Source organism: Chanos chanos, chromosome 11, assembly GCF_902362185.1.
Source record: "Chanos chanos chromosome 11, fChaCha1.1, whole genome shotgun sequence".
In the NCBI taxonomy this organism is placed as follows: Eukaryota; Metazoa; Chordata; class Actinopteri; order Gonorynchiformes; family Chanidae; genus Chanos; species Chanos chanos.
The window spans coordinates 4,635,565-4,647,449 of NC_044505.1; the positions used below are offsets into that span (position 1 = coordinate 4,635,565).

At 39.7% G+C, this 11,885-nt stretch overlaps 1 protein-coding gene across 1 annotated transcript; it reads right to left on the bottom strand.

The window, feature by feature from the left end:
* Nucleotides 1–233: 233 nt before the first annotated feature.
* Nucleotides 234–1,988, bottom strand: LOC115824184 (antigen WC1.1-like; the record flags this gene model as incomplete). The annotated part of the gene is made up of 5 exons (XM_030788289.1): nucleotides 234–265; nucleotides 572–643; nucleotides 883–1,185; nucleotides 1,451–1,765; nucleotides 1,976–1,988. Coding segments are annotated over 5 exons (735 nt in total), but the record flags the coding sequence as incomplete, so codon positions are not given.
* Nucleotides 1,989–11,885: the final 9,897 nt, after the last annotated feature.

The window sequence follows — 11,885 nt, forward strand, 5'->3', positions numbered from 1 at the left end:
TTCACGGAGAGAGAACAGTCGGACAGGTGGATCTCACTTCCTCTGCACTCCACCCTGCTCAGCCACACAGCTCCCTCTCCACGCCCAAAGGCAGCATTCCCATCAGCCCTCAGTGCCGGCCCACAGCCCAGCTGTCTGCACACCACCTGAGCATCTCTAATGTCCCAGTCATCATCACAGACTGAGCCCCAGGTACCGTCATGATAAACCTCCAGCCTCCCAGAGCACTGGCCCTCTCCCTCCATCAGTCTGAGGGGTAGATGGTCTAGAATGAAAAACCATGGTCTTGAGCTAAAACATTTAATTATTAAATAAGGATCCCAATATTTAAAAAAAAAACATGTGCATGGTAGACTTTTTCATTGGTGGATAATTTAAGCAATTTTTTAGGGACTGGTGAGTTCAATTTTTTTAAATTAATGTTCTTTTATGACAAAATGAACAAATACAACCTAAACTATATTTAATAGAATTTCATATTTAAAACTGTTCTGTTGTAGACCTCTGATATTTATGGTTTAGAAACATAAGGGAGAGAAATATAATGTGAATGGGGGTTAGACGTTGTCACCTGTACATGGTCTGTGATGTGGAGACGCTGCACATGACAAAAGACTTCGGGCGACAGTTTTTTCCTCTGTCACTAAAGGAGAAATATGATGATTTTTAACTAATGGGTTATCGATTGTAGCTGTAATCACTTGTAACAGCACATTCTTTACCATTATCTTCATACATCACAGTGAAATACATTCATGATTTTCACCAGAGCACAAAAATAAAAAATGTTAGTACAGAACAATTGAAATTTAACCCGGAGGTTTACATCACTAGTGCATCTTTCTTCCCCTGGGTTTGGTGAGAAAAGTGAAGGTCATTTACCTGAACAGGTGATTTTTGCCACTTCATATGCATTACATTCATTCTGACCCCAGGGAGAAGACGGACAGTTCCACAGACTGATGTCGTGTTTGCGGCATTGTACACGGTCAAGCCAGTTTGGAGCTGAAGCCAGTCTTGGTGTGCTCCAGTCCACACTGCCACTCTTTCCACAGTTCAGCTCTTGACAGATTAAAGACACTGTGTCTGAGTCCATCTGGTCCATGCAGACATTACCCCAGGTTCCATTGTAAAAAACCTCCAGGTTCCCAGAGCAGCCTTCAGTCAGTCTGATCTCTTTAAACTCTGAGGACAAAAACAGGATTTGAAGTCCACATGGTTGAGTAACACTGTCACATGACTCCTAAAAAGTCTTTCACTCAAACAGGCAAAAATGGGGAAAAAAAGGAGAAAAGGGAAAAAAGCATTTTAGGAAAATTCCACCCGTTTTTCTGTCATAACCAAGAATCAGCAATGTTTAAAACAAAAAAGATGCATTTACTCAAACCAATTACCTCATTCTCATACAGCTTGAGTGTGTGATATTTGATGATGCATTTGAGCTGAATACCTGAACACAGCACTCCCACGTCCTCCTTGTGTCCACAGTCATGTCGGCCCCATCCCTCTGATGGACAGCTCCACAGGGACGTCTCGTTCCCCACACATTCCACCATATCGAGCCAAATGGGTCCAGTTCCAGGACCAAACCAGGCTGGAACCAGCCCACTGAGGGCCTCTCCACACTGGAGCTGTCTGCACACCACCTGGGCGTCCTTCATATCCCAGGAGTCATCACACACTGTTCCCCATGAGCCTTTGTGGAAAACCTCCAGACGCCCTGCACACTCACTCCCAGAACCCACCAGTCTGAGGGACCTGTGACCTGAATTAAAGCATGAAGATGACAGGCTCAACCTCTAAACTCAGGAATTTATTTACCAATCTTTTTTTAACAGAATATTGAATCTGCCATTATTTTAAATAGCTATCCAAAGGCATTGTGATTTATCTGATAATAAAAGAGACTGTCTCTGTACTTGTGGAAATCAGAGGCCAGTTCAAATGACCAAACCTCCAGTCATATAATACTCACCAGAGCAGATGAGTGACAGCTGTGAACTGGAACTGCAGTTTGTAGTTTGTGGTGAGCTGCAGTTTCCCAGATAAGCTTCAGTCCCAGAGCACTGGAAACCAGTCAGACACTCATCACTGTCCCCTGGACCAGACCCAGAGGAGCCACTGAACTCTACCACAGAGCCACAGTCCAGCTGTCTGCAGACCACAGAGGCTTCAGACAAACTCCAGGAGTCCAGGAGAACTCTCCTCCAGGCCTGATGGAAATAAACCTCCACCTCTCCCTCACACTCCCTCTCTCCAGTCAGCCTCACCCATCCACCATCAGCAGACATAGAGGAACCTGAAGAGAAGAGTTCAATTTTACCAAAAGCATCCTCTGTATGAATCAATTATTAATGAATCAAAGTACCAGAGTGATGATTATTCTGAGTTTCTGCAGCATTCAGTCATAAAGTATATGTAACTGTGTCCCTCATATAAACTGACCAGAGCAGATGACTCCAGCATCCTGCCTATGAGAGCATGCAGTTCGACTCCATGAAGAGATGACACATGCTGAGAGGTGTGTCTCGTTGCCCTTGGCAATCAAACACATCAACCCACACTGGGTCACTGCCCTCCCCAAACCAGTCCGCCCCCACTATGGCCACGGCACTCCCACAATTCAGCTGTCGACAGAGGACATTGGAGGCTCTGATATCCCACGATGCACCACACACTGTTCCCCACTCACTGAGGTACTGCAGCTCCACTCGACCAGAGCAGGAGTCAGAGCCGTTCACTAGTCTGAAGTCTGTGTATCCTGTTTACACAAGACCAACAGTGTTGTTTACATGTTTACATGAAGCAGAAAGAGGCATGGCATTCTGTTTCTCATGGACATATTTTAATGTGCTCACTATGTTTAGTTACGGGTTGTAATGTTCTTTCTATTTTGAAATTCTTAAACGAATTCTTATTCTTAACACTTTGTTTTATCATTAGCAAATCATTGTAAGAAATAATACAAAATTCTTAACAAATTACATTCACTATTCACTGTCCTTCTAAGAATTTATAATTACCAGTGCATTTTATTCCCACATCGTTGTCATGGAGACAGTTCTGTCTCCGTGAAGATGATGTTGGACAGAAGAAAATCTCAGATTCGTTGCCTCTTCACTGAATCTCCTCTGACCACACCTGACCCTCCCCTTTACCAAAAGCAGCAGCTCCCAGCACCTCTACAGGAACCCCACAGCCCAGCTCTCTACACACCACCTCTGCATCCTGCTGGTCAAAGTCAGCATCACACACCGTGCCCCAAGTCTTCCCACGAAGCACCTCTACTCTCCCAGAGCACAAATGAGCCCCATTGACTAGTTTGGGTACTTTATGACCTGTGGGTTTGGAAGACAGAAGTATTTATTCTGAAATTGCATTTCTATTTATTATTTGAAACTGTATTTATTTGGATGAATTCTCTTGTTGTGAACATAAATACATGAAAATGTCACATTAAAGTGACAACGGAATAGAAAAGTTATTCTGGATTGGTAATAATGACGATGACCAGTTTTGTACTTTTCTCAAAATTAATTTAATCAGTGTTTTAAACTCAGTGTCTTTGCATCGTCATCTGATTCTGATGATAATTTTTCAGGAAAATAAGATGATATTGTGTTGTCATTTTGTTTATCTATCAATATAAGATATAATTGTTTCAACAGCATGGAAATTTCACATTAAAAAGACAATGGAACAGAAAAGTTATGTCAGGCATTGTAGCATTTTCCCAGATCATGAATTTTTGGGACGTCTACAAATTATTTCAAAGTGTCTTTGACCATCTCCTGATTTTCCAGGAAATAAAGATGAAAATATGGTCATTAAATGCATCCAAATCAATTTAAAAAATACCTTGCATCATTTTTAAATAACAAAGTAGAAAAGAATACATATCTAAAAGAAACTTAAGTAAATCATGTAACTGTCACATTCAGTAAGATAAGAGGAGAGAGAGAGAATGATGAGTGTAAAGTTCAGGAATGGAATAGAATAGTGGAGAATGAAGTCTCAGAGATTTTCATCAGTAACATGTCCCAGTGTGTCTAAAAGATTTAAAGTCTCTGACAAGTCAAATCAAATTTAGAAAAATAAGTTGATTTACAACAAGTCCTTTCAAAAACAGTAATAATCAGTAATAGTTAGTGAAAATCAGATCTGAACTGAATTATAAGAACTGTAAATTCTCCTTTTACTTCTTTCCTCTCTATGCACTAACTATTACAGCCATGCGCGCACACACACACGCGCACACACACACAAACACACACACACACACACACACACACACACACTCACACACAGTTAGCAATCAAACAACAACTATAACAGTCAGAGCTTCAATACACTAAAACACACACACACACACACACACACACACACACAGTTAACAATCAAACAACAACTATAACAGTCAGAGCTTCAATACACTAAACAACACACATACACCCGCATTCACACACACACACACACACACACTCATATAGTCAATCAAGTAATGACTCTCACAGCCCCCCTCAGACACACACACAATTACCAATCAAACAATTACACTCCTAGCCCCATATATAAACTCAGTTATCAATCAAATATACACAGCTAATATACAAATAACCATAACCATTTATAAAATACTATCAAACATCATCAAACAAATGAAGAAACTGAACACAAATTAGTAGACTTCTCTCAGGCTGGATTTAATATTATTAAATTATAATCATTCTAATCATTCTGTTAAAAGGTGAGAGTATAAAAGCTACATGATGTGATGAGAAAATAAAGACATGAGTAAAAGGATGTGAATGATGACACAGAGATGTATAATATAGAAATGTGTATGGTGTGGTTAATGACTGAACACTGCAGTAGATTATTGTCATTTATTACAGAGGTTTAGTGAAGCCTACCTGAACAGATGACTCCAACATCATCAGCATGACCACAGAGCTGAATCAAAAAGTCATTTGATGTACAGTCCTTCAGTGTGGACTCTGACCCTGTACAATGCACATAAACCATCACGATTGGTCCTGATCCCTCTCCAAAACGAAGATCTGTCACTGCCTCTACAGCCTCCCCACATCCCAGCTCTCTACACACCACTGCAGCATCACTCATATACCAGCCACCAAAACCACACACTGTGCCCCACTGTCCTTTATGATGAACCTCCACTCTCCCAGCACAGCGACTACCACCATTCACCAGCCTCACACTGTCTGTAGAGGAGAGAGACAGAGAGAGAGAGAGAGAGAGAGAGAGAGATTGAATTTCAGTTTTCCTCAAAAAGAGGGCTAACTTAAAACAAATGAATAAAAAATATCCTCTTGAAACAAATCAAAACATTTCATTTTAAACACAATATTCTTTAAGTTACATGATAATGTTCTGTCCTTACACTGTCCACAAGACAGATGTCAGGTAAATAACTTCTCTCTTTAAAATTGCATATTTTTTAATTAAAACAACACTTTACTGACCTCTTGACCCTTTGATCATGAATCTGCACTTACCAGCTGTGGTGAGATGAACCATGGAGGACAGAAAAATGATCCACACACACGTCTCCATCTCTCTCTACACCAGACCACGCTCTGTTTCAACAACTAGTCACAGAGCACAACCTTCACCTCTGCTCTCTCACACTGACTGAAGGAACTGAGTCCTCTTAGCCCACCTAGAGAGAGGACTCCTCCCACCCACCAATCACACACTTACTGTTGCCTTATTAGAGACACTGCAGGAAATCATCAAACAGCTACAGTCACAAATCAGAAGACGCTCTATAAAATTCTCCAAATATATCAAAATAAGGTCTGTGCTTTTGAACAGGACTCCTCCTCCTGTCTGTAGACACGTCTCCCTGAGGAGAGACAAGACACATCAGCTCTGTGAGAGACTCACAAAACCACAAACACATAGAGGTACACAGCTGAATTCATTACAATTGCTCACGTGCTGAGTAGTGTGTGTATGCATGTGTGTGTGTGTGTATATGTGTGTGTGTGTGTGTGTTTGCGAGAAATTTCAGTTCCAATTTCTGTTCATAAAAGAAAAAAAATTACGTGTCAAATCTGATCACTCCCTTGGCATCATATCTCAAGTTATTTTGTTAGAAAGTTTTTGATATTTTATCTCAGTACTGAATAGCTCTAAAAAAATATGAAATTAAAAAAAAAATAATAATAATACTTATTCAATAAATAAAAATAGCAAGTTGAGCACCACTTACATATTCTGCTTCAGAATTTAAAATACAAGCTCAAAGCATATGGTATTCTAGGACCACTGATATCTTAACCAGGAGATTAGGGTCTCTTAAGGTCATGTCCCGCGCTGATTTACACAGTGTAATTAATCTCACAGCCCCATCTAGTGGCTAGAAAAAAGTAAGTGCCAACATTACATGAAAGTGAGGATGTGTCTGAAGAGTCAGTGTTGACAGCATATTTACAGAGAGCGCTGTGTTTTAGGAAGTGTATTTGTACCTTTATATACTACCCAGTACAACTGAAGAATATTGCTTTGTGTGTAATCTGAACAATATGAATCAAAACAGTATGTAAATCCATGCTTGAAAATATTCCTGTTTGAGATGTAGTTAAAAATTAAATTTGACTGAATAAAGAGATGCATCTGTGGAATTCATAGGGATATTTACCATAAAAAAAATAAGGAAAAGGGATAAAAGACAGACGATTTAGACTTTCATACTGTAAGGAAAGTTATTTAAAGCAGCATTTGACTGAGAAATTTACTTCTGTCGATGACAATGACAGATATATACTTCCCTGTCATGATGAGTCTCTACTCCTTACTGACAAACGTCATAACCGTTCATACATAAACCTCCTGTGACTGACCAAAGCCACTGGCTGCGATGATCCAGTTAATCATAGTTTCAACAGGGTGAGAGATAAATGAGGAGGTCTCTGTCTAGAGTTTCTTGGAGGATTTTCACTTTGGAAAAAGGAAAACGTGGATAATGATGTCACAAGTTCTATTAAGATATCACATTGTTTCATGCTCGTTTCTGATTAGCTCCTTAACAAAAATGTGGCCCACAAAAGAAACCATGAATCATGTTCAGTGTGTGTTTGATGTAAGTTTGGGGTGTTAGTAATGACTGTGTTGATTATTGTTTCAGAGACAGCTGTGAAAGACCCACCAGAGGATTATGATGATGTGGACACTACTCAAGGCAGTTTAGCAGGTGAGTTTCAGAGAAATGTTTTTATAAACTCTCACTACATGCTGTGTGTATAGAGAAACTGTACACTCACTCTCCATTTTATTTGAAACACTTACTGTACCTTGGACCTACACTCACTGGTCACTTAATGAGGTATATCTATCTTAAAGCTACACTATACAGGTGTACAGTTATAGACTAGAGCCTGTGACTATAGGTTTACAATTACAGGCTGTAGTCTTCTGGGTTAAGAGTGATCCACCACCCAAAAATATCCAGTGGTCCTGTGATCAGAGGCTGACCACTGATGAAGGACTAGAGGATGGTTAACACTAACTGTGCATGGCAGCAGATGGGTCTTAGTTTCCATCTGTCCAGTTATAAAGTGTAACTATAAGCTTGGTGTTTCTAATGAAGTGGCCAGTGAATGTATGACAGAGAGTGAGACAGTCTGTGAGGTGTGAGACGTGTGTTTGAGTGGATGGACTGGATGAGTATGATGATGTGGAGAGTGTGGATGAGGACAAAGAAAAGCTGTTAGGTCAGTGAGTGTGTCCTGACGTGCTGATTTCACAACTACACACCCCTTTATTAACAAGGGGCTTTCCCACCTTCCATTCCCATCTAATGACAAACACACAATATCGACTGTATTAAGTGCTCTCATAATCAGCACTTAAAAATGTTACAAGTAACAAAGAGAGACTTTCTAAGGAAGATGGAGAAAGTATCAAAGATGGAAATTCCACCTCCTGCCTTTGTACATCATTTTAAAATGTCTTTTTTGTCAAATGAGATCTTGAAACAAATAGTAATTCATGTACTCATGTCTCTGCAGTCAACAGTAAAGTTTTCACACACAGATTTATCCAGTGTCTGAGAGGTCAGTCTAGGACTCTGAACTTTGTACTTGTATGTAGCTCTGCTCTTTACACCTCAGTGTTGTAAAGAGGAGCATTTCCAAACTTAGATCATAATGATAGAAGAGACTGAATATCAGAAGGTGGTGTTTGTTCAGCAAAACACAAATGAGAGAAAAAAGTAGATAATGAAATGAGGATGGACAGAAGGGAATAAAGGAACTGTGTATGAAATATAAATGTTCAGTATTAATAGATGGCTTTAGTATTGCAGACTTTGTTCTGATCTCACATCCAAACAATTTCAGTGTTTATCTTCATACAGTTATTTTGTCCCAAATCACATCAAATATTAACTCAGGGAAATGCAGCCATGGTGGACACAAAACCAAGAGAATGTCTTTTTTTTTATGAACAAAACCTAATGTATCAACTTTTACTTAAAAGTGCTTTTGTCACTGATGCCGAGATATTGATGTTTTACTTTAATAGTTTCTTTTTATTGTTTACTCGTGTAAGATTAGGAGACATTTATTTGAAACCTGTTTACAGATTTTATTTTGTTTGTGTTAATTGGTATATCTTACCTGACTGTCACAATATCCCCTGTATTATTGTTCTACTTTTTCTTTAACATTGTCAACTTTTGAAGACTTGTACACTGACTCACAACACATTTGTCAGAATAATGCATATGACGTTTGTTTATGAAATTCAGTAAAGAATTTTAATATGAATTTAATATGAATTTTTAGATGATGGTCATAGATCCTTTACGAACAGTTCTCACTTGATCTTCCACATGATTTTGGTTCTTCCAGACCGAAGTGCCTCAGTGACTTCAGATGTGAGGGAAACTTAATTTAAAAATATTTAAAGAAATTCAACAGGTAAATAAATTTCCAAAATGAGTAGGGGGTTCTGTGGTACGTGCAATACACACACACACACACACACACACACACACACGCTCACACACACACACACACACACACACACACACACACACACACACACGCTCACACACACACACACACACACACACACACACACACACACAAACGTGAAACTGCCTTGCACTTGCACCTTTCCACCACTAGAGGAAGAACATAACTTGGCTTACCTGCCGTGTTTGTCCATCAAAGAATTACCGTCGGTCAAGATCTGGAGGTAGTATTGTATATTGATTTTGGAAAATACATCTAAATTTGACTGTGATTAAATCTTGTTTGAAAACCTCTTAAGACCGATGTTCTAGGAGAAAGACAGTGTGATGTCCTATTGCACGCCGATACGGTCAACTCACTATGTAGCTCTATCGCCCTCTAGTGGACAAAGAACGATGTCAGTTATCACAGAACTTTGCAACGGAATATTCCTGTAGTTGGCTGTTTGACTAACTGAAGAATGTCCAGTTTAATTGTCAGTTTGCAACTACATAATGTATATTAAAGTCACTAGACTAATAAGATTAAAAACATCTTAATTTGTTTTTGAAAGCATCAGATAAAAGATCAATTCTTATCTTATGAGATATACAAATACCAAGAAAGGGGAAAAATGAATATAAAACAGTCCAGTAATCCAACAAGTGTTTGATCATCACTGAAGCATCATTAGTTGATATAATAAAATGAACAGCAGAGTTTGTGAATTTCAACAGACGGGTTAAAGTGAGTTGTCATTAAAGTATTTTGGTATGAATGCAACACATAGAGACTGATGTCTGAAGGTCCAGTTTTCTGGATTTACTTACACACAACTTTACATGACCAGTACAGTGGTATTTGGGGTGAACTAGTCCCAGAGCACAACCTTCACCTCTGCTCTCTCAGACTGACTGAAGGAACTGAGTCCTCTTAGCCCATCTAGAGAGAGAACTCACTCACTGTGATTGGTGGGTGCCTTATTAGAGACACTGCAGAAAATCATCAAACAGCTCTTTCTTACCCAGGAAGGTCAGGTTCATATCCCTGTCTGGGCCACACAGGGTCATGCCCCTGCTTAATGTAATTAATCATACAGCTCCATCCAGTGCTGAGGAAAAATACAAGCGCTGAACTAAACAGAAATGAGGAGGTGACTGGAGGGTCAGTGTTGACAGTAATTTACAGAGTCTTTGTTTGTGTATTTATTAGTGCACCTACCAGTTTTAAAAATGTACCACAACAATTAAAATATATTGCTCTGTGTAAACTTAAACTTAAACTAGTGTCATGAAAGGGTTAATGCATATAAATACTTTGGAGTGTGTGTGGCAGCCCGAGAGTTCAAGTGTGAGTTGTATGATAGTAGTTGATATGTTGGCTAGTTTGTTGTTAATTAGTGGATTCACAGCTTCTGTTTTTTGTTTTTTTAAATTAATTTATTATTTTTTTGTTAATCTGAATAACATGATCAAAATAGTTAAATTGATTAAAATTGGAGCAAAATCCATCAGAATAATTCTCTCAGACTCATAGGAGTGTTCACCATGACATGGTATAAAGAGAATACAAAGTGGACCAAGACACAGCTCCACCTCCCCACTACAGCCAGGTTCTGCTGCTGTGAGTGAATGTGGAGCTGACCAAGGCTCTGACTCTCTGTCTTCAGCTGTCAGTGCAGGTTTGACAGATTGGTGCTGTCCATGGTGCTGATCACTGTTGCCAATCGGACACTGGGAGCTTTCAGTGCACGAGGGGAAAGTGCTTGGTGTCCTCAGCCCCACAATGACTAAGACATAGTGAACTCACTTCACACAAACACACTGTTAGAGCCATTTATGGGATGTAGGATAGGACACAGGATACACAGACATATTTCATAAAACAAACTAAAAGGCGAGCTTTGCCACCCTATTCAATCAAAGGAAATAAAGTATACGAAAATACTGCATGTCAAAAACGTGTCAAAAAAGCTTATAAGCACAATTATTTTGTGCTGTTTCTGCTGAGTTGGTATGTTTGATTGCATGTGTAAAAAAAAAAAAAAAGCAGCCAATGAGAATATAGGCGCTGTAACGAGTTGCGAGACTCAGACATACGCAATCGAGGATTTTGGTGTTTAATTGATTTTGGAGGTTAAATAAGAAGGCTACATAAAATTTCTCATGCAGTCTGATTCCCATAGTGGTTGAGCTGGAATATGCAGATGTGGTTGTGTGGTCAGACTGTACAGTTGGCAGGACAGCCTAGTCCTCCTCTACACCAAGACTGGAAGACTCAAACCACTGCCTGTTTTCACCAGACACCAACCTTCAGTGCATAACAATTTAACCAGAGACAAAAGCACTTCACTAAACCCAAAAAGTCCTCCAGGTCTTACATATGTAGTTATGATCAACCCAGCTGAAAGTGTTTTCTTGGTCCAGTCAAAGCAGTCCATTGTCGGTCCCATTTATTTTAACATTGTCCATCAAATCTCACAGTAAAGAGAGATTGTCATGAATTGATCTGGAATACAGCAGGATTGATTTGATGGAACAAGTTCACTTGAGAAGACATAGAGCCTGTTAACAAGACACAGCCAGCGCTTCATAATCTGTGCAAAGCAGAACCACAGACCCAGTCCTCCAGCACAGGACCCCCAGTGGGTAAAATGTCAGGAGAACTACTCCCTAAACTGCTACAGGTGGTAAAGATGTCACAAGCAACAAAACCCCAGAAGGCTCGATTAGACCCCACAGGAATCCCATGATCTCAGGCGTGTGACCTGTAGAGAGTTGACGGACGCCCTCAGTGACCTCCTGGAAGGACAAACAGTCTTTATGGGGTCTGGCTGGGTCAAAGAGAGAAGGTGTTAAAATGGTCATTATTAGACTGAGTGTGAGAGCTCTCTGCTCTGAA